A 22,888-nucleotide genomic window follows, 5' to 3' on the forward strand; every position below is an offset into this window, starting at 1 on the left:
GATGCTTCCTTGGACTAAATATGTTGCTTGTGTAATTAGTTCCTATTGCTGTGAATTGATGGTAGGTGATATCATTAGACAGGACAGTATGGAAACAACAGGAGATAATCCAATCCCAAAAAATGATCAGCTGACTTTATCGTCGATGCACAGGAATTTGAAGGACTGGACTGAAACACACTTGGCAAAGATCCGAACTGCAGAAAGTCACCTTATCTACACCCATATTTGCATCCCATGGAACATGGAGTCATCTTGATATCAGGTGCCAGAGTTCACCCCCACCCTTATTTTCCCCTTTCGAGGAAATGGTATATTCTCCTTTCACTATTTTATAACCTTATTGGAGCTCTCTAATATAACTTATTTGTTTGTGTGCATAATCTATCAGGCAAGAAATAATATATCTTAGTTAAAATCTATATTTTTATATTTTATTTTTTTAATATTATTTATTTATTTATTTGACCTCTCGTGTAGGGGTATTTTGCTTGTTTCATCTAAAAGGATGGATGTTGTGCTTCTCTTTAAGAGGGTTTGGATTGTATCTTTCGCATGAAAGAATGATTAATCTTCTTTTACATCATTGTTCATTAGATCATATGTTGCATAGATCTCAAAGCATGCTAAACTCTCTCATTCAACAAGTTGCAAGGATCTTGAAGTGATGATTCGCAATCCATCAGTGAATTTGTGTGAAAGAAGTTGATTTTTTCTTTTGCGCTAAAGATACGACCTCTACCCTTTTTGAGAACCTTCTGATGGTCCTAAAATGATATTGTAGGAAAACTTGAGTGATAGTATATGTTGTGGTTCAAATTTGGCCCGAGGGTGACCACGCTGGAGGAGTCGAGGGAGCTGATGGTGAGTAAAAGAAGAGGACGAGCGCCACCTTTCGCACGGCGGTGGATCTACACAAAGCCTCACTGGTAGGGTTTCGGTGAGGATCCTCCGACGCTCAAGTTAGAGTGGGGTATATTTAGTCCAGCCTAGAAAGGTCCCTCTTACGTTACCTTACGGGGCTATTTATAGTCCTTGTAGAAGTATTCAGGTGACGGAGGTATGGCCCATTCCCATCATGGGAGGAGATGGTGTGCAGTCAGAGTTTGCTTGTGGCGCGTAGTATAGTCCGTTCTTGGGAACGATGAGGCGTTGATAGTCGTTGCAGGGTATAGTTCCTGGTTGATATGTTGTGGCGTGGCCGACAAGCAAAGCATGGTGTGGTGAGGCTGCTGCAGGGCATGGCTGCAGCATGTGGATGACGAGGTCGGCCTTCTGGGGTCGGCCTTCTGAGCTCTGCCTTCTGGGGTCAGCCTCCTGAGCTCAGCCTTCTGGGTTTGGCCTTCTAAGCTCGGCCTTCTGGTGTTCGGACTTCTGGGGTCGGCCTCCTGAGCTCGGCCTTCTGGGTTTGGCCTTCTGAGCTCGGCCTTCTAAGGTGGGCCTCCTGAGCCCGGCCTTCTGGAGTTCGGACTTCTGAGCTCGGCCTTCTGGAGTGCGGACTTCTGAGCTCGGCCTTCTAGAGTTGATCTTCTGAGGTGGGCTTGGCCAAAATTGGGTGACTTATACCGAAAAATAAGACGATCCATTTTGCCTCCCATCATTTGTCCCCCGACTTTCGAGTCCGAGGTGTCTTTTGTCTCGGACGAAGGAAGTAGTCCAATTGCTGATCGTCCTGTAATATAGCCAAGTATCTTTGGAGAAGTATGTGCCGAGTAGGGTGTACTCTCGTGTAGTTGGAGCTAAGGGCTTTAGGCCGAGCTGTTCAAGCCGAGCTAAGCGGCTCTGCTTCGAGGTCGACTTCAGCGGCCCTTTTTGGCTTGTAGTCGACTCAGCAGGGAGTCCACACTTAGATCGGGGCACGTCGTCGCAGAAGGCGTCGAAATAGCGTCAAAATGGCATCGAATTGGCATCGAAATGGCGTCGAATATCCTCGAATTGGTGTTGAATGTCGTCGAATTGACGCCGAAATGACGTTGAAATGACGTCGATCACTTAGATGAGCTCGAGGGCAGAAGAGCTCGAGTACTTAGATGAGCTCGAGGGCCAAAAAGCTCGAGTACTTAGATGAGCTCGAGGACCGAAGAGAGCACTTAGATGAGCTCGAGGACAGAAGAGCTCGAAAGAGCTCGCGCACTTAGATGAGCTCAATCACTTAGATGAGCTCGAGGATCGAAGAGAGCACTTAGATGAGCTCGAGGACAGAAGAGCTCGAGCACTTAGACGAGCTCGAGAATATAAATGAGGGGGCGATGTTGGGGATGGAGATACCTTTTGGAGACATATTGACAGCTGCCGAGCTTCGAGGTCCCTCAGGACTTGGCTCAGCACCAGCTGGGAGTCGTTGGAGGCCGTTAGCGGTAGGCGTTGAGCTCTGGGGCGCGTCGCTGCCCCCCGAGGCCGCGTCGCTGCCCCCCGAGGTTGAGGAGCCATGATCATGCAGGATCCATGGCTACCCAAAAGCATTTTCTTTTGCCAAGCCGGACCGATCTCGTTGTTGCCTTGGCCAAGAATAGTGTTGTAGACCGAGTTGACGTGGGCTACGAGAAGGTTTAACTTCATAGTACTTTCTTGGGGTGGAATCTCCTGTGAATCTGGCCAGAGAAGCGCTTTTCCTTTGGAAGGCATTATAAAATAAGGCATCAACCGAGCTCCCATTATGTACTAAAATCCTTTTTAAAGTCTTACAATGATAAAGGAAATAGCTACAACATCATTATAAAGAGGGCTCAACACCCTTTTGGTCTTCATCGGAAAACGAGATGACTTCTGCAGTGCACAGATGCTTTGAGGAAGCTCCTTCTCCCGAGCTCGATGCTTCAGGTGCCTTTACTCACCCACCCTCTGATGGTATTGATGATGCCCGCGATAGGTCAGTTGTCATTTATCTCCTCACGCAGTACTGGATTTTATTCCTCGGGCTCTCTCCTGTAGGCATGATCACGAACAAAACAACTCAACCGATCTCGGCGGATAAGTGCCTCGATCTCATCACGGAGCTCATAGCAATCCTCTGTATCATGGCCGCGATCTCGGTGGAAGTGGCAGTACTTGTTCGAGCGCTTCCGTGCTTCCGCGACTCTGTCGGTCGCATCCTTAATGGAGGTCGGAGGTAGTCCTGATCCTCAATTTCTATGAGGATCTCTGCTCGAGTAGATGTGAGGGGAGTGTATGTCTGAAACTTTTGGAGGGGAGACCTCAGGCGAGCTAGGCTCTTGGGCCAAGAAGGCTCTTTCTAATGCTAGAAAAATTTGCTGCTTGGTTGGGAGCACTCCTCATGGTGCTTCTTCTGCATCTTGGTAGGTCGTTCGGTTGCCTCCCGCCGGGAGGCCATGGCTTCCTCAGCCTTGGCGTACTTGCGAGCTCGGGCCAACATTTCAACAAAGTCGGTGGGAAAGCTCTTCTCAATGGAGAAGAGAAATTTGTAAGACCGAGCTCCAGTCTTTTTTTTTGGTGAAAAACCAAGATCTAGTCTTCAATGCCGACATGGCGATTGACTGGTCGAAATCGCGAACCTCCCATGTGGCCGAGGTAAAGCGATTGATGTAGTCTTTTAAGGATTCTTCCTCCTACTTGATGGCGAAGAGGGAGTCTGAGGTCCGGCGCTGACGCCGGCTAGCGGTAAAATGGATGGCGAGCTGCCTGCCTAGCTGTTCGAAGGAGAGAATCGAGCTGGGCTTTAGTCCGGAGAACCAAAGACGAGCTACCTTGCGGAGAGTCGCGGGGAAGGCTTTGCAGAGTAGAGCGTCTGTGGCTCCTTGGAGTGTCATAAGGGCCTTGTAGCTCTCCAAATGATCCAGAGGATCGGATGAGCCATCATATTGCTCAATCTGTGGTATCTTGAACCTCTGGGGGATTGACTCATCTATGATCCATTGAGGGAATGGAGACTCTGTTGTAAAGTTGAGGTCGGCATCTCGAATCGGGGCTCGGTCTTGAAGCGTCTGTATCTGCCGCTCCAAGTTCTCGACTTTTCTGCCGAGCTCGGCGCTCGGATGGGGCTCCTGTTGCAGCTTGGCATAGAGCAGACCCCGCCTCAGATGGGTGCTCCCGTGCTCGAGGCGTCAGGCTTCGGCGCAAGCTCTCAAGATAATGGATGCACGACAAGCCCTCCCGGCTTGGGGGTCGAGCTCGGTGGGAGCTTCGGTGGTGGCGACGCTCTACAGAAAAATGACATCGCGAGCGGCGTCCTGAGGATTCATGCTCGTGAGGAGGGAGTAGAGGTTGGTCTTCTACTTGCTGTAGGCCTTGAATGGCCACAGTGAGTGCTTGGACTTGTTGGACAAGCAGATTGAACTGCTCTAGCTGGACTTGAAAAATTTAGTCTGTCGGCTCTGCAAGGGGTGGACTTTGGAGTGAGTTGCTGAGAGCTGGTACCTAGTTCCTTGATGCATTTGAAGCTCCTTGACCCCTCAACTTCATGATCACGACTCAGGCCCTTCCTCTAGCGCCAAATATGTTGTGGTTCAAATCTGGCCCGAGGGTGACCACGCCGGAGGAGTCGAGGAAGTTGCCGGTGAGTGGAAGAAGAGGACGAGCGCCACCTCCCGCACGGCGGCGGACCTGCACAAAGCCTCACCGGTGGGGTTCCGGTGAGGGCCCTCCAATGCTCGAGTTAGAGTGGGGTATATTTGGTCCAGCCCAGAAAGGTTCCTCTTACGTTACCTTATGGGGCTATTTATAGTCCCTGTAGAGGTATTCAAGTGGCGGAGATATGGCCCGTTCCCATCATGGGAGGAGATGGTGCGCAGTCAGAGCTTGCTTGTGGCGCGCAGTGCAGTCCGTTCTTGAGAACGATAAGGCTTTGACAGTCGTTGCAGGGTTTGGTTTCTGGTTGATATGTCGTGGCGTGGCCGACAAGCAAAGCATGGTATGGTGAGGCTGCTGCAGGGCATGGCTGCATCATGTGGATGACGAGATCGGCCTTCTGGGGTCGCCTTCTGAGCTTGGCCTTCTAGAGTCGGCCCCCTGAGCTCGGCCTTATGGGTTTGGCCTTCTGAGCTCGGCCTTATGGGTTTAGCCTTCTAAGCTCGGCCTTCTGAAGTTCGGACTTCTGAGTTGGCCTTCTAAGCTCGGCCTCCTGGGGTCGGCCTTCTGAGCTCGGCCTCCTGGGTCGGCCTTCGGGAGTTCGGACTTCTGAGCTCGGCCTTCTGGAGTCGGCCTCCTAAGCTCGGCCTTCTGGAGTTGGCCTTCTGAGGTGGGCTTAGCCAAAATTGGGTGACTTATGCCAAAAAATAGGACGATCCATTTTGCCCCCCATCAATATATATATAGTCCCATATAGCATGGATCTTGTGCGCCACATAGTTGCGTGCATCATATATTTTAGATTTGCACCAATATATATTATTTTTGGGCAAACTTTGCACCAACATAGATTATAGCATTTGAGTTGTTACCTTGAAACTTAATTTGGGTCTGTCTATCTGACATTAGAGTGGCTCTCTTTATTTTGTTTCGAACGTTAGTGGCTCTATTGCAGCCATCCCTTGATAATAAACTACTTGGATATGGATTTGATCATGTTACATGTGCTTATAGTTCTTGGTATGAGAAAATATCTCAAACAAAATAATTTTATGCAGCGATAATGTTGGTGATGCATACCCGTTCAATTATTTGATCAAAATCTAGCCATAAGAAAACTTTAAGAAGACGGAGGATTTTAATCTATGCTTCTATAAAAGTTATAAAACTGATGGAATGTCGGATGTTTAAAAAGAGAATAGGCTAGGGATCTTCATCGAATAACAAAAATCTGGTTGGTTTTCTTCCATCAAGAAAACCTACGATCCATAATTAACTAATAACTAAACCATATTTATGTATCCAACAACTGGTGCTGTGATCTGGCCGGAAATGGAGGAAAACAAATCAATCGAAGATCCTAACTGGATAAGAGTTTATTTTTTTAATCTAATAACTAGAACATATGCATGGATGCATCTACTAGCAACAGAGTCATCATGTAGATCATGATAAACATTAACACCTAATAAGCGCCCATAGACAACGCGATATATACCCTCAGGACATCCGCATAACGCAAGGAAGCAAGAGAAGTCCTCATAGAAGCTTCGCCTAGCTTTTGGCGATCCAGACAATGTTGTCTTGGGGTTGGAAGTGGCAGACGTTTCCAGTCCGTTGCTTCTCTTTGAGCTCTTGGAAGGCCAGGATCTTCGGGTTCGAACCCTCCTTGTAGTCATGGCACACGGCCAGCGCCTCCACCTTCGTTCCATCCACCCCCACCATGGAAACCATGTATGCCTTGGATTTACCCTTCGTGTGGCAGTAGAACACGGTGTATGCATAGGGCTGGACATGACAGACCACCCAATCGGAGGACCCCGTCACCTTTCGCACGCCGACCACGCTATACTGCTGCTCCGGCGAGTCCTCCCTACCGAGTCTCGTCGAAACGGTGTGGATGTCGCGAGTTCTCAGGGCCGATGTAGTGAAATCCAGCATGGATTCAAGTGAAGTGGCGCATTTCTTGATCTTACAGTACTTTGCCGGCTCTTCACACTCTTCAAGGGTTGTCTCGATCGCCTTGGCTTCGTGAGAACCCGGCTCGATGGAGAAGCGGGCGAGGATCTCTGGAAGCTTGGTGGTGGTGAAGGGGATGGAGTCGGCCGCTTGGCGTGGCAGAAGGGATGGCCTGGAGCCCGTTCCTGGGAAATGCAAAGTAAACTTGGCACCCGCATGCACGTCGTTCTCCAGAAAGAAAGAAGAACGGAGTTTAGCGCTCGTAGACATGGGCTTCACTGCTGGATGGCTGAGAGCTAGTTCTTCCCCAACATTGGTGCTATGCTTTATTAGATCAGCAATGGCACTTGGCATGGGAGTGTCGGGGAGGACGCTGCGCCAGTAGAGCTCAGAAGGCGAGGCTGCATGGGTTGCTCCAACTGCAAGCTGAAGCAATATCTTGTTCGGGTTACTGGTCTACGTACAGAGTAATCTCATAAAAAGCAATTAGATAGAGCAAAAACAAACGAGGAAGAGGTAATTAGCTTTCTTACCGCAAGAACGGAGAGGAGAGGAAGGAAGCGATCCATGACCGTGAGACGATCCCAGTGAATGCTCAAAACACACAAGAGCTGGCGGATTTATAGAACAAATCAAGGAAGTGTTCGAAGAGAGGGGAGAGAATAGAGTCAAGAATGGTCTTCGTTTTTTTTTAATATCCAATAATGTATAGATTCCATATGATTTGAGAAAAAAACATCGGTCTTGCATTCGGGCCGCTCTTAAAAAATTGGCTCTTTGTTTTTAAGGCTGGTGGATTTATAAAAGAAACAGAGGAGAGAGAATAGAGTCAAGAACGGGGCTCATTTTTTTATATCCAATAATATAAAGATTCCATGTGATTTGAGAAAAAAACACCGATCTTGGTTTTGGGCGGTTCTTAAAAAATTGGGTCTTTGTTTTAGCAACTAAAGAAATCAAGGAAGTGTTGGAAGAGAGGAGAGAGATTAGAGTCAACAGCGGTCTTCTTTATATATATATATATATATATCCAATAATTTGTAGATTCCATATGGTTTTGGGGAGCTCTTAAAAAATTGAGTCAATGTTTTTGGCGAATTTATAAAAGAAATAGAGGGGAGAGAATAATTCATTTTTTCAATATATAAATATAAAATACAATAATATATTTCTACTACAATTTCAAATAATTATTGAATAATAATAATATGATTAATAATATATTGTAATATAATATATTATAATAATATAATGTAATATATTGATATATTGATATAATATATTAATGGTATATTGATATAGCAATTTTTTTTGCTAGACTGAATAGTATTCTTTTTCTCAAATTTCAGTCTAAACTCACTGCTCTAGGAAATCTTCGATATCTAACCTCACATATCCTAATACCAAGTTGGATAGTGATTTGAAAAGTAGGAGTGATTTGGAATCAATGCTTTGTAGGATTTTTGTTATGCAGCCAAATATGGTGATCTTTTTACTTCCATCCATATTTCTCTTGATTTTGAGATGATCACACCATACCAAATATCCTTTTCTAGTTTTTTAAATAAAAAGGTGGGAGACATCTTGACCGCCCAATAGGTAAGGGTTTCCATGACATTTATTATTTTTTTTTGAAAAAGAAGAATATTCTATTATTCTGGTTGTGCTCCCTATTTTTTATTTTTTAAAAAAATATTTTATTATTTTCTCCCTCATTAATTAGCCCTCATGCACTATCGTGCTTCTGGAGGAGTAGGGGGTGGGCGGCGGCGGCGCTAGATTGGGAGGATGAGGAGGAGGAAGAGGCATCGATGCTAAGGATGGAGGAGAGGAGGGAGTGGAGGTGGCGGAGGAGACCGGCGAGTAGGACCCGCTTGTACATACGCAGGCTGAGGACTGTGAGCCAGATACCATGGAGGCTTTATTATTTTTAATATATTTTGGAACAAATAGGACTGCTCAAAAGTTTTCGGCTCCATCTTTTGGGGCCTGGTCAAACGTTTGGGCTTGAAAACATAGCCCAATAAAAGTTTTTCACGGCTGACATCAGACCGCTCAGGCTTCCTCAGATCATTGACAGCTCCAGAGCAAGGTTTTCAGGAACTGATGATATATACTTTGGTCATCTCAACGGATGACTAAAGCAAGATGAGTTGTGGTCCCCTTTTTTCTCAGTCAAGTTGAAAGGTGCAGAAATCTAAAGAGGTTTAAAATCTTATTATTTAATCTTTCAGAATCTAGATATTGAAAGCTTAGGTGAAATATTATTAGTTAAAGAACATGATTAAGGAAGAAATAAATGGAAAAAATTCGCAGATATGTTAGTGTTGCATACAGGCTCTAGTACGCATGGGGCACATTGACTCTGTCGGCTGGAATAAGGTAAAAAATATTTCCCAACTCTAGCATTCTCCCATGCTAAGACTTGACCACTTCTAAGTCCTGGTCACAAAATGACAATGAATCTTTAGATATTTTAGCTGAGCCCCAGGTGAACATAGAGAGGCGAAGGCGGTTTCCTTAGCTTGAGATGGAGAAGGAAAGAACAAGGGGGAAAGTAAAGGAGGGAAAGAAAGGGAGAGGAAGGCAAAAAATATTTTTCTCTTACTGTTAATCTCAGTTTTCAAATCCGGCAATCTCTTGGTGTACTTCTTCTTTATAATTCCTTGATTATTTTTCTCTTATACTAAGCTCTTAATTTTGAAATTTTCTCTTATTGATTTCTCTTGGTTAACACTTGTAAAAGTAATGTATTCTATTACTTCCTTGTAAATATAACTTAGGTTTTAGACAAATCATGTTAATTCTTGGTATTCATATTAGTTTTATTCTATAATATATTTTTATTATCTTTTTTTAGATATTTCCTAGTTGTAGTTGGTTGTGGTCTCTATACCATTTTTAATATCATTTTTAGATATTTCTTAGTTGCAATAATAAGTTCTGTTCTTCATGGTGCAATAGCTCAGTTATATCCATTATTCCAGTGGAAGCCCGTCAATAGACGTGCTGTTCAATTTCAAGGCTTTCTCAAAAGAAAATGAATTTTTTTATAGAAGATCGATTGTATAAAAATTTAATTTTTAAAATCTACATATGCCTAGGGTTTTGCCATCATGGACTCATCTTGTTCACCCATATGACCCTGTGAAGTAGCCAACTTACCATTATGCATGGTTTGGCACATGGAGGGCTGCTTACCTTTATGCATGGTTTGGCATGTATATGGAGTGGGCACTAGTTTGAAAAAGTAGTACTAATGGCAGACTTGAACACTTATATATAAATTTTTATACGAATATGAATCTCAGTAAAAAAAATTTGAATCTGAGCTAGCCACTCATCGAAAATAAAAAAAAGTCTCTGAATTCATAGTTCTTATAATTAGATAAGGCTCGGATTATCTTGTTAATTGAATCATTTTACATTTGGCTCTGGCATCTTTAGGACCCAAGAATATTAGTCTTCTGGGTTGGTCCACCAGCCTGGCCATAGCTTCATTCTATCTTTTTACTCTCTTTCTTTCGAATCTTGCTTTACATTTAACTTCAAGATGCATAACCAACAAGTTTATATAAAACAGATGGATGAAATATAAATCTGGTCTTTAAATACAGTCCCGTTGATATCAAATTATAGTGTGCAACTTTTGGGTAGTGGCTGACGCTTGTCTCGCCAAACCACTAGATGCCTTGATACTAGCAGTACGTTGACTCTCTGTCGACTAACATTAGAGTGGCTCTCTTTGTTTTGCCTCGAACATTAGCGGCTCTATTGCAACCATCCCTAGATATAAACCTACTTCATTAGAAACATCATGGATGTAAGAGTTTATTTATTTATCTAATAACTAGAACATATACATGGATGCATCTACCAACAACAGACTCATCATGTAGATCATGATAAACATTAACACCCAATAAGCGCTCATAGACAACGCGATACCCTCAGGACATCCGCATAACGTAAGGAAGCAAGAGAAGTCCTGATAGAAGCTAGCTTCGCCTAGCTTTTGGCGATCCAGACAATATTGTCTTGGGGTTGGAAGTGGCAGAAGTTTCCAGTCCCTTGCTTCTCTTTGAGCTCTTGGTATGCCAGGATCTTCGGGTTCGAATCCTCCTTGTAGTCATGGCACACGGCCAGCGCCTCCACCTTCGTTCCATCCACCCCCACCATGGAAACCATGTATGCCTCGGATTTACTCTTCGTGTGGCAGTAGAACACGGTGTATGCATAGGGCTGGACATGGCAGACCACCCAATCGGAGGACCCCGTCACCTTTCGCACGCCGACCACGCTATACTGCTGCTCCGGCGAGTCCTCCTTACCGACTTTCGTCGAAACGGTGCGGATATCGCGAGTTCTCAGGGCCGATGTAGTGAAATCCAGCATGGATTCAAGTGAAGTGGCGCATTTCTTGATATTACCGTACGCTGCCGGCTCTTCACACTCTTCGAGGGTTGTCTCGATCGCCTTGGCTTCGCGAGAACCCGGCTCGATGGAGAAGCGGGCAAGGATCTCTGGAAGCTTGGTGGTGATGAAGGGGATGGAGTCGGCCGCTTGGCGTGGCAGAAGGGATGGCCTGGAACCGGTTCCTGTGAAGTGCAAAGTAAACTTGGCACCCGCATGCAAGTCGTTCTCCAGAAAGAAAGAAGAACGCAGTTTAGAACTCGTAGCCATGGGCTTCACTGCTGGATGGCTGAGAGCTATTTCCTCCCCAACATTAGTGCTATGCTTTATTAGGTCAGCAATGGCACTTGGCATGGGAGTGTCGGGCAGGACGCTGCGCCAATAGAGCTCAGAAGGCGAGGCTGCATGGGTTACTCCAACTGCAAGCTGAAGCAATATCTTGTTCGGGTTACTGGTCTACGTACAGAGTAATCTCATAAAAAGCAATTAGATAGAGCAAAAACAAACAAGGAAGAGGTAATTAGCTTTCTTACCGCAAGAACGGAGAGGAGAGGAAGGAAGCGATCCATGACCGTGAGACGATCCCAGTGAATGCTCAAAACACACAAGAGCTGGCGGATTTATAGAACAAATCAAGGAAGTGTTAGAAGAGAGGGGAGAGAATAGAGTCAAGAATGGTCTTCGTTTTTTTTTAATATCCAATAATGTATAGATTCCATATGATTTGAGAAAAAAACATCGGTCTTGCTTTCGGGCCGCTCTTAAAAAATTGGCTCTTTGTTTTTAAGGCTGGTGGATTTATAGAAGAAACAGAGGAGAGAGAATAGAGTCAAGAACGGTGTTCATTTTGTTACATCCAATAATATAAATATTCCATGTGATTTGAGAAAAAAACACCGATCTTGGTTTTGGGCGGCTCTTAAAATATTGGGTCTTTGCTTTAGCAACTAAAGAAATCAAGGGAGTGAAGCAACAGAGGAGAGAGAATAGAGACAACAGCGGTCTTCATTTTTTTATATCCAAAATTATATAGATTCCAAATGATTTGAGAAAAAAACACCGATCATGGTTTTGAGGAGCATTTAAATTATTGAATCTTTGTTTGGCGGATTTGTAAGAGAAATAGAGGGGAGAGAATAATTCATTTTTTATTATATAAATATAAAGTGCAACAATATATTTCTACTACAATTTGAAATAATTATTGACTAATAATATGATTAATAATATATTATAATAAAATATATAATATCAATATAATATAATATATTGATATAATACATTTATAGTATATTGATATATAAATTTTTTTATTAGACTGAGTGGCATATTTTTTTCTCAAATTTCTGCCCAATATCACTGCCCTGGGTGATCTTCGATACCAGACCTCCATATCTCAACATTGAGTTGGACGGTGATTTGAGTAAGACTGATTTAGGATTAATGTTGTGTAGGATCTTCGCTGTGCAACTAAATGTGGTGATCTCATCACCTCCATCCACATTGCCCTTGATTTTGAGATGATCACCCCATACCAAACATCCTCTTATAGTTTTTAAAATAAAAAGATGGGAGACATCTTGATCGTCTAATAGGTGAGGGTTTTCGAGCAATTTTTTTTCTGAAAAAAAGAATATTCTATTAGTTTGGCTATACTCTCTATTTTTTATTATTTTTTTGAAAAAATATTTTATTCTTTTTTTCCACCTTAGAACTCATGCTCTATCGTGCTCCTCGAGGCATAGGAGGTGGGCGGCGGTAGCACTGGAGAGGGAGGGCAAAGAGGAGGAAGAGGCAACAATGCTAAAGATGGAGGAGAGGAGGAAGTGGAGGTGGCGGAGGAGATAGGCGAGGAGAACCCGCTTTTACATCCCTAGACTGAGGACCATTAGCCCAATTCGTATGAGGATTTTCCAAGATGGCCCAAAATTAAATGGGGGCTTCATTATTTTTATTTATTTTGGAACAAATCTAAGGACTGCCCAAATGTTTTCGGCTCCATTTTTTGGTGCCTGTGAAATGTTAGGGCTCGAAAATGGAGCCCAATAAAAGTTTTATCAGACCACTACAAGAAAAATAGTTAATTCTAACACCTAAATAAGCCGATGATTCTAAATAGCATCGGAAAATACTGACGTTCATGAGCGAGAGCCTGATTTAGATAACACTAAAAAGTGTCGTCGAAAACCAAAATAAAAACGACGCTTTAGAAAGCGTCGTCACATTGGCCATTTTTGAATGCCGACGTTTTCAAAAGCGTCGTCGGAGGCCACATTATATTTCCTATTATTTCTCCCCCCCCCCTTCTCTCTCCGTCGCTCGCCTCTTGATCCCTAACGCCTCCAGCCGCCCCCTCCTTACAAATTCCTAACCCCCCCTTCTCTCCCCGTCGTTCTTTCTCGATCTGAGATCGATCTTTCTCTTTCTCGATCTCCAGATTCAAGAAGCCATCTGCTTCCCCGTCTAAGTCCTCCTCTTCCTCAAATCTCCCTCTTCCCTTTCCATTTCCGACCTCCTCTGTCTCTTCTACTCTTCCTCTCTCTCCATCACCCCAAGCGGCGGCGGTGGCGATTGGCGGGCTGGCCCTGTGGGAGGCGGCCTCATCTTCTACTCCCCTCCTCTTTTCCACGCTTCTCTTCATGGCTTTTCACTCAAGAACTAGTTTCGGATCTGCTGATTAGTAACTGTATCCCTTCTATCTCTCGTCTAGCTAGTCTTTTTCTTCTTCGCGAAAGACTAAGCAAAAGATTAACTAGTGTTTTTGTATTGTTTTTGTATTGTTTTTGTGTTGTTTAAGCAAAAATATTTTTCTCTTAGTTTTTATCACAGGTTTCAAATCCTCGGCAATATCTTGGTGTACTTCTTCTTTATAATTCCTTGATTATTTTTCTCTTATACTAATCTCTTTGGAAATTTTCTCTTATTGATTTATCTTGCTTAACACTTGCAAAAGTAATGTATTCTTTTGCTTCCTTGCAAATATAACCTAGGTTTTAGAGAAATCATGTTAATTCTTGGTATTCATGTTAGTTTTATTCTATAACATATTTTTATTATCTTTTTTAGATTTTTCCTAGTTGAAGTTGGTCGTGTTCTCTATCCCATTTTTAATATCATTTTTAGATATTTATTAGTTGCAATAATAAGTTATGTTTTTCACGGTGCAATAGCTCAGTTATATCCATTATTCCAGTGGAAGCCCGTCAATAGAGGTACTGTTCAATTTCGAGTCTTTCCCAAAAAACAATGAATTTTTATGGAAGATCGATCATAGAAAAATTTAATTTTTAAAATCTACATATGCCTAGGGCTTTGCCATCATGAACTCATCTTGTTCACCCATATGACCCTGTGAAGTAGCCAACTTACCATTATGCATGGTTTGGCACATGGAGGGCTACTTACCTTTATGCATGGTTTGGCATATGGAGTAGGCACTAGTTTGAAAAAGTAGTACTAATGGCAGACTTGAACACTTATATATAAATTTTTATACGAATATAAATCTCAGTAGAAAATTTTGAATCTGAGCTAGCCACTCATTGAAAATAAAGAAGTCTTTGAATTCATAGTTCTTATAATTAGATAAGGCTTGGATTATCTTGTTAATTCAATCATCTTACATTTGGCTCTAGCATCTTCAGGACCCAAGAACATATACTGGGTTGGTCCATGAGCCTGGCCATAGCTTCATTCTATCTTCTTACTCTCTTGCTTTCTAATCTTGCTTTAAATTTAACTTTAAGATGCATTACCAACGAGTGTATATAATACAAATGAATGAAATATAAATTTGGTCTTTAAATACGGTCCCGTTTGTATTAAATTATAGTGCAACTTTTGGGTAGTGGTTGACGCTTGTAGTAGGTTGAAACTAGTGGTACGTTGACTCTCCATCGACTAACATTAGAGTGGCTCTCTTTGTTTTGCCTCGGACATTAGTGGCTCTATTGCAACCATCTCTAGATGTAAACCTACTTCATTGGATATGGATTTGATCACATTGCATGTACTTATAGTTCCTAGTGCGAGAAAATATCTCAAATAAAATAAATTTATATTGTGATAATATTGATGATGCAAATTCTAGTCATGATTATTCAAGTACTTGATTAAAATTTATCCACAAAGAAATTTCAAGAAGAAGAAGTATTCTAACATGCCTCCATAAATATTATAAAATTGACAGAATATCACAGGTTCAAAAATAGACTGGACTTGGTATCATTGAGTTTCCTTTCATCATGGAAACTATTTTGGCCAAGATAGTAAATAGCTACCCACCACCAATAATTATCAAACAACTAAACCAAACGTATGTGAGCTGTGAGCAACTCGATAAGAGATTATTTATTTATATAATAACTAGAACACATACATGGATGCATCACCCAACAACAGACTCATCATGTAGATCATGATAAACATTAACACCTAATAAGCGCCCATAGACAATGCGATATATACCCTCAGGACATCCGCATAACGCAAAGAAGCAAGAGAAGTCCTGATAGAAGCTTCGTCTAGCTTTTGGGGATCCAGACAATATTGTCTTGGGGTTGGAAGTGGCAGAAGTTTCCAGTCCCTTGCTTCCCTTTGAGCTCTTGGTAGGCCAGGATCTTAGGGTTCGAACCCTCCTTGTAGTCATGGCACACGGCCAGCGCCTCCACCTTCGTTCCATCCACCCCCACCATGGAAACCATGTATGCCTTGGATTTACCCTTCGTGTGGCAGTAGAACACGGTGTATGCATAGGGCTGGACATGGCAGACCACCCAATCGGAGGAACCCGTCACCTTTCGCACGCCGACCACGCTATACTGCTGCTCCGGCGAGTCCTCCTTACCGACTTTCGTCGAAACGGTGTGGATGTCGCGAGTTCTCAGGGCCGATGTAGTGAAATCCAGCATGGATTCAAGTGAAGTGGCGCATTTCTTGATCTGCCTGTACCCTGCCTGCTCTTCGCACTCTTCAAGGGTTGTCTCGATCGCCTTGGCTTCGCGAGAACCCGGCGCGATCGAGAAGCGGGCAAGGATCTCTGGAAGCTTGGTGTTGGTGAAGGGGATGGAGTCGGCCGCTTGGCGTGGCAGAAGGGATGGCCTGGAGCCGGTTCCTGTGAAGTGCAAAGTAAACTTGGCACCCGCATGCAAGTCGTTCTCCAGAAAGAAAGAAGAACGCAGTTTAGAACTCGTAGCCATGGGCTTCACTGCTGGATGGCTGAGAGCTAGTTCTTTCCCAACATTAGTGCTATGCTTTATTAGGTCAGCAATGGCACTTGGCATGGGAGTGTCGGGGAGGACGCTGCGCCAGTAGAGCTCAGAAGGCGAGGCTGCATGGGTTACTCCAACTGCAAGCTGAAGCAATATCTAGTTCGGGTTAGTGGTCTACAGAGTAATCTCATAAAAAGCAATTAGATAGAGCAAAAACAAACAAGGAAGAGGTAATTAGCTCTCTTACCGCAAGAACCGAGAGGAGAGGAAGGAAGCGATCCATGACCGTGAGACGACACCAGTGAATGCTCAAAACACACAAGAGCTGGCGGATTTATAGAAGAAATCAAGGAAGTGTTCGAAGAGAGGGGAGAGAATAGTCAAGCACGGTCTTCGGTTTTTTTTAATACCCAATAATGTATAGATTCCATATGGTTTGAGAAAAAAACATCGGCTTTGGTGTCGGGCAGCTCTTAAAAAATTGGCTCTTTGTTTTTAGAGCTGGCGGATTTATAGAAGAAACAGAGGAGAGAGAATAGAGTCAAGAACGGTCTTCATTTTTTTATATCCAATAATATATAGATTCCATATGATTTGAGAGAAAAACACCGATCTTGGTTTTGAGCGGTTCTTAAACAATTGGGTCTTTGTTTAAGCAACTATAGAAATCAAGGAAGTGTTTGAAGAGAGGAGAGAGAATAGAGTTAACAGAGGTCTTCTTTTTATATATATATATATCCAATAATTCATAGATTCCATATGATTTGAGGGAAAAAAAAACATTGATCTTGGTTTTGGGGAGCTCTTAAAAAATTGAGTCTTTGTTTTTGGCGGATTTATAAAAGAAATAGAGGAGAGAGAATAGAGTCAAGAACGGTCTTCATTTATTTATATCCAATAATACAAAGATTCCATGTGATTTGAGAAAAAAACACCGACCTTGGTTTTGGGCAGCTCTTAAAAAATTGGGTCTTTGTCTTTTAGTAAATGAAGAAAGACCTGTCGATTTATTGAATGAGCAAGTTGAGCAGAAAAATCACCCTAACTCTCTTCCTCCATTCTCGTTGCTTTATTATGAGGTACAGTTCACAATGCAATTCGCAGTGGTTTTCTTGAGTAACATATTTGCGTTATCAAGGCATTTTTGTTTGTAGAAAAGGTAGAGAAAGACAGACACATTTTATCAAGATCAGGGGCACTATAGCTTTAATAACTTGAACGTCATGAAGTTGTTTCAAGAAATGAGCAATGATACTGTAACTCAAAAAAAGACAGAATTGGAAGGTGCACTATTCTGATCTTTTGAGTTTTATCTCTTTCCAATGTGGGACTAAAGAAAGTACACTAGATAAAAGGCAAATGATAGAGAAGGGCAGAATTGAAATTTTGAAATATTCCAACAAAAATTATGTGAATGTTTGTTTCATATATGAGAGATTTCTTACACCCCACTGTGTGCAGCAGCTTTCTTAGTTAAGGTGAATGACATTACAATTGGATTCCTGTTATAATGCACATTGCTGATGTTATTATACCTCGATATGATGATAATGATCCTATAAATGGAATTGTGTTTGGACTTTGAGATACTGATGATAGATCAAAGATAAGTAGGAAAGTGTCTTGTCTTCTTGGGAATTCATGCATGCTAAGGTCTTATAGCCCTAGTTTGCAGTAATTGAGGCCCCACCCTTCTGTCATCACAAATGGTCTTCATTGTTTGTAGTTACACGGTGGTTGCACGTCCTTTTGAATAGCAGTCAGGCTCCAAATCGAGACATTCTGATTTGAGATTTTAGAGAAGCACATATATTATCATTGCTCCTTGCAGTAGAACAAAAGCTCGGTGATGCTCTGTTCTGTGTTCTATGCTCTGTTAAGGTGGTAAGCAGACCAATTAAACTGAGCTGAGAGGTTTATGGAATCAAGTACTTGATCTGCACTTGATCACACTTCTCCTGCACCGATCATTCCTCGTTTTAGGAGGCAGGCTTTATCGTTCAGGCAGCAGGCAAGTAAATGGTGGAGGAAGTGGAGGCAATGCTGCATGCAGTTGATGCACGATTATCTGAGGAGTTCGTAGATGAAGCAGGGGGATTTTGATTTGCCTTCATCTCTCCATTGATGTCCTAAAATGGCATAGAGAGAGCTTGATCCTAAAACCAAAGCCTTAAACTTTTATTTAAGGTTGGTGGGATGTCAATGGAGCCCGATAAAAGTTCTTCTGGGCTTGACATGAGCCCAGTCAGGCTTCTCAGATCATTGACAGCTCTAGAGCAAGGTTTTCAGGAGCTGATGATATCTATTTTGGTCATCTCAACGGATGACTAAAGCAAGATGAGTTGTGGTCCCCTTTTATCTCAGTCAAGTTGAAAGGTGCAAAAATCTAAAAAGGTTTAAAATCTTACTATCTAATCTTTCAGAATCTGGATATTGATAGCTTGGGTGACATATGTGATCTAAGATTATCAATTATTTTTAAGTATCAATCTTAAAATTTATTTGTCAAAGATTGTGATTAAGAAAGGAATAAATGGAGAAAAAAAAATCGCAGATACGTTAGTGTCGCATACAGGCTCTAGTACGCATTGGGCACATTGACTCTGTCAGCCGGAATAAGGGGAAAAATAGTGCCCAACTCTAGTATTCTCCCATGCTAAGACTTGGCCACTTCTAAGTCCTGGTCACAAAATGACAATGAAACTTTTGATATTTTAGCTGAGCCCCTGGCGAACATAGAGAGGCGAAGGTAGTTTCCTATGCTTGAGTTGGATAAGGAAAGAAAAAGAGGGACAGACAGAACAGAAGAAGGAGAGAGAGGCAAAAATAATTTTCTCATAAGAATTAACCTCGGCAATTTCTTGGTGTACTTCTTTTATATAATTTCTTGATTATTTTTCTCTTATTCTAAGCTCATTTCTCTTGGTTAAGACTTGTAAAAGCAATGTATTCTATTGCTTCCCAGTAAATATAACCTAGGTTTTAGACAAATCATCTTTATTATCTTTTTTAGATATTTCTTAGTTGTAATAATAAGTTCCGATCTTAACGGCGCAATAGGTCAGATATGTCCATTATTCTAGTGGAATCCCGTCAATAGATGTGCTGCTCAATTTTAAAATTTCCCAAAAAATATTTTTTAATAGAATTTGATTATATAAAAATTTGATTAGAAATTTCGCCCATCATGAACTCATCTTGTTCGGCCATGCGACCCTGTGAAGTAGCCACTAGCCAACTTACCTTTTATGCATGGTTTCGCAGATGGGTAGGTAGGCACGACTTTGAAAAAGCTGTACCAATGGCAGACATGAATACTTACATATAATTTTTTAGAGTGATATGTGTCTCAGACTCTCAGCAGAAAATTTTGAATCTGAGCTAACCACTCATCCAAATAAAAAAAAAGTCTCTGAATTCATAGTTTTTAATAATTAGATAAAGCTTGGATTATCTTGCTAATTGAATCATTTTACATTTGGCTCCAGCACCTTCAGGACCCAAGAATATTAGTATACTGCGAATTTCTTTCTTTGTAGTCATGCTTTAAATTTAACTTAAAGATTCAAAACCAACAAGTGTATATAAAATAAATGAATGAAATATAAATTTGTTCTTTAAATACAGCCCCGCTTTGTATCATTAGAGTGCAGTGGTTGACGCTTGTCTGGCCAAACCACTGGACGCCTCGAAACTAGCAGCACGTGAGACCGGTCGCTTAAAGGCGCGGGATTTAAGCTCGACCGGCAACGCCGTGACAACCTATAAACGTTGACTGTCCGTTGACTAACAGCACGTCACGGTTGCACCTCCCGATGCGACGGCCCCCGCGGCAGCGCGCGTTGCGGCGACGCACACCTGGCCTCCCGCGCCGTCCCGTCCGAAAGGGACCGCGCGAGATCTAATCACCCGATCCCGTGACGTCATCCATCCGGAACAGGCCTTCCGACGCGATCAGCGGTCCCGATCGATCCTCCCGACGGATGCCAGAAGGCCGGAGGGGGCGGGAAATGCGGTAAGATGCCATGCAGAGGTTCGAGGGCGTACGATGGAAAGAGGATGAGCCAGTAGGAAGAGGATACGTGGCATTGCGTGCCGACCTCGCGCAGCTGATCGTGGGGTCATTTGCGGAAGGTGCGCATCCCGAGAGCGGTGGTCGCGCTTCGCTTCCCACCTGGGCCTCGCCGCCCAGTTCCTTGATTCGCTCTCTCACCCCGAGCTGTCTCCCTCCGACTCTATTTACCATGGTAGAATATATTATTTTACTGCCGGCCCATCCCAATTTATTAAACATTTATTTCTGATATTTTGATCTGATAATATTGGTAATCAATAAAATATCTTCCAAAATTGAAAGCTAAGCCTAGGCAAGGAATTAGGTCAGGCAATGAACCTGTGGATGCCTGCAGTGGAATGCAGTCTGGGTTCCATGCACTATAATCACTCCCTGGTAAAGACACAGATAGCCTTTTATAATCATTTTATTTTCTTACCACTAATTGTTATCCTTAATGGTAGGTATCAGTATATCCCATGCTATTGCATGAGTTTCTGCGGTAGGGTAAATTTGGTAGACGTCCGAGAAGCAATGGATCAAAAACCAGATTTTCTTAGTTATGCTTTGTTTTTATATATAACACCATGCCTTTTGATAGTGTTCAAAGAAAACATAATATTATGAGTATTGTTTTCAACCCATTCAATCCTTGGACAATTTGATCTCATCAGAGCAGCTTAAGCCGCCCAACTTAATTTTCTTAAAGCCTAGATTTTTTTATTAATACATTATAAAATAGAGTTACATAATTTTTATATATAATAGTGAGGTTCCTCTATGTATAGTACGAATTGAATTTCTCGTCTAGTTGAAAAAGGATGCAATTATTTGAAACATAAATATCCAGTGAAAATAATCATTAAAAGCTAAAATTTTACAAAGGTGGATCTCAACTTTTATATCAATTTTGTCTTTATCCACTTTATCTAATTCTTCCTCAATTAAGAGATGTATCTGGAAAATCAATTTTTGCTTTGATCGCCCTATTTAGGATATGAAATTTAGTAATGATCGCTAGGTGCCTTGTACCCTTAAGAATGGTGCTATATTGTAGAGCTCAAAAAGGTATCCAATTTTTTTTAAATTAAAAACTCAAATTGGATGAGATACCGATAAGTTATAGTCATCAGAAATTCAGCATGAGAAGTTAGCTTCTGAGATAGATGATCACCCCGTCCAAGATAGAGCATTAAAGTTAGCAATTTAATTTTTAAAATCTCCAAAATGGCCCACATTAATGCTGATAATTGTTAAGTATATTTTATTTATTCAAGGAAAGAAATATTGTTTATCCAAAAAATCAAATTTAATTAAAAAAAGGAAAACATTCCTTGAAGACTCCCTTACTTTTTAATTTCTGGATTCTCTCTTTGATTTCTTTATGATAAAATAAAATATAGTAAATATGAGAAATAGATTTGGTAGATGAACGGGTCGAAAAAATAAAATCAAGTGACTGTCTAATTAGAAAGAGTTTCATTTTGATTAAAATTACAATTGTCGAAAAAAACTAAAAGTGAATTTATATATTAAATAAAAAGCTCGCACATTAACTTATTTAATATTGGATCTAGAGCAAGTGCGAGGGATATGAGGGGAGAAAAAAACACGGTGAAAGCTCCATCTTGCATTCTTGCTAGTTAAAAACAGAGCTAGAGTTTGAGTCCAACTCCTATCCCATATTCCTTATGGAGTCGAATGACGCATAAAGCAGAGGAAAAATAATTATTTTATTGGAAAGCCTTTATATGAAAATCTCTAAAGTTTGCTTTATAATAGTAAAGAGTATAAATCAGTCATAATGGAAAAGGATAACTTAGCATCAAATGATACAAATTAATATTATATGGTTGAAAATTTGATTAATGTTCAACACTTCTCACCCTACAAATTTCTATTAGAAAAATCTGGATCGTAAAGGGTTTTCTTCCCTCAAGCGTTCCTTTTAATTAGGTGAGGTAGAACCGTCTTAAAAGAAGGAATCATGAGACAAATATGAGTTAGCATGGGGAAGACATAGAAGGTATTGCATCAGAGAGAAAATGCTAGAATTTGACTGAGACGGTAAAGTAATGTTTACATATGTGTTTATAATAAGAAGAATGGTTTGAATATGTGTCTAGAACTGAAAAATGGGAGGTTAATGACTTGGATAAAGTTTGAAAGCAATGGGTTATTTCTCAGCAGAATTTAATGGTAAATATAGAATCCATGTAAATCCAGACGAGTGCTGTTATGATTGTGATTGTTGACGATTTGATGTCTTAATAATGTGCCTTGATTTTTTTTAAAAAAAGACAATCTTGCGTGTCTTCCTTGGCCATTTATAAAAGTATCGATAACATTACAAATCAGAAGGCTAGTTTTCTCATTATGAAGATTTCATGAATTTATGTTTAATCATGCGCTCACTAAAGATTCAAAATTCTCTTGACACATGCGATTATCAGTCAATCCAAATGATTGCGATGCAACAAGAATAGCTGCAAAGTAGTTTTCTAGTTATTATTTTACATTTTCTAGAAAATACACTTTGTTGCTGCTGAGAGTATTTAGCGAGGGCTTTTAATATTTAAGTTAAACACAGCTCTCAAAAAATAGAAAAAATATTGTAAGAATGATAGAGCAGCGGCGTAAGAGAAAAGATGCAAAAGCATTTCAAAAGCTTAAGAGCACTTTATCTAGAGAATCTTTGGAGTAGGTTATATATATAGCCAAGCATTGA

At 41.5% G+C, this 22,888-nt stretch overlaps 3 protein-coding genes across 4 annotated transcripts; all 3 read right to left on the minus strand.

Annotated features, from left to right (window-relative positions):
• Positions 1 to 5,871: 5,871 nt before the first annotated feature.
• On the minus strand, positions 5,872 to 7,149 carry LOC103705209 (BURP domain-containing protein 6-like). Its single transcript, XM_026803869.2, has 2 exons — positions 7,017 to 7,149; positions 5,872 to 6,909 (listed from the first exon to the last, which is right to left on the minus strand). Exons 1-2 carry the CDS (start codon positions 7,050 to 7,052, stop codon positions 6,079 to 6,081), a joined length of 867 nt encoding a protein of 288 aa, XP_026659670.2. The 5' UTR covers positions 7,053 to 7,149; the 3' UTR covers positions 5,872 to 6,078.
• Positions 7,150 to 10,303: 3,154 nt separating this feature from the next.
• On the minus strand, positions 10,304 to 11,539 carry LOC120104400 (BURP domain-containing protein 6-like). The gene is made up of 2 exons (XM_039115447.1): positions 11,430 to 11,539; positions 10,304 to 11,322 (listed from the first exon to the last, which is right to left on the minus strand). Exons 1-2 carry the CDS (start codon positions 11,463 to 11,465, stop codon positions 10,492 to 10,494), a joined length of 867 nt encoding a protein of 288 aa, XP_038971375.1. The 5' UTR covers positions 11,466 to 11,539; the 3' UTR covers positions 10,304 to 10,491.
• Positions 11,540 to 15,214: 3,675 nt separating this feature from the next.
• Positions 15,215 to 16,486, minus strand: LOC120107596 (BURP domain-containing protein 6-like). Of its 2 annotated transcripts, none has more exons than XM_039120927.1 (2): positions 16,354 to 16,486; positions 15,215 to 16,250 (listed from the first exon to the last, which is right to left on the minus strand). In XM_039120927.1, the coding sequence occupies exons 1-2, from the start codon at positions 16,387 to 16,389 to the stop codon at positions 15,420 to 15,422; spliced, it is 867 nt and encodes a 288-aa protein (XP_038976855.1). In that variant the 5' UTR covers positions 16,390 to 16,486; the 3' UTR covers positions 15,215 to 15,419. The 2 variants fall into 2 exon arrangements, with proteins under 2 accessions (XP_038976855.1, XP_038976852.1); XM_039120924.1 differs by having other exon boundaries at positions 15,215 to 16,262; positions 16,354 to 16,459.
• Positions 16,487 to 22,888: the final 6,402 nt, after the last annotated feature.

Source organism: Phoenix dactylifera, chromosome 2 (assembly GCF_009389715.1).
Source record: "Phoenix dactylifera cultivar Barhee BC4 chromosome 2, palm_55x_up_171113_PBpolish2nd_filt_p, whole genome shotgun sequence".
Taxonomy (NCBI): Eukaryota; Viridiplantae; Streptophyta; class Magnoliopsida; order Arecales; family Arecaceae; genus Phoenix; species Phoenix dactylifera.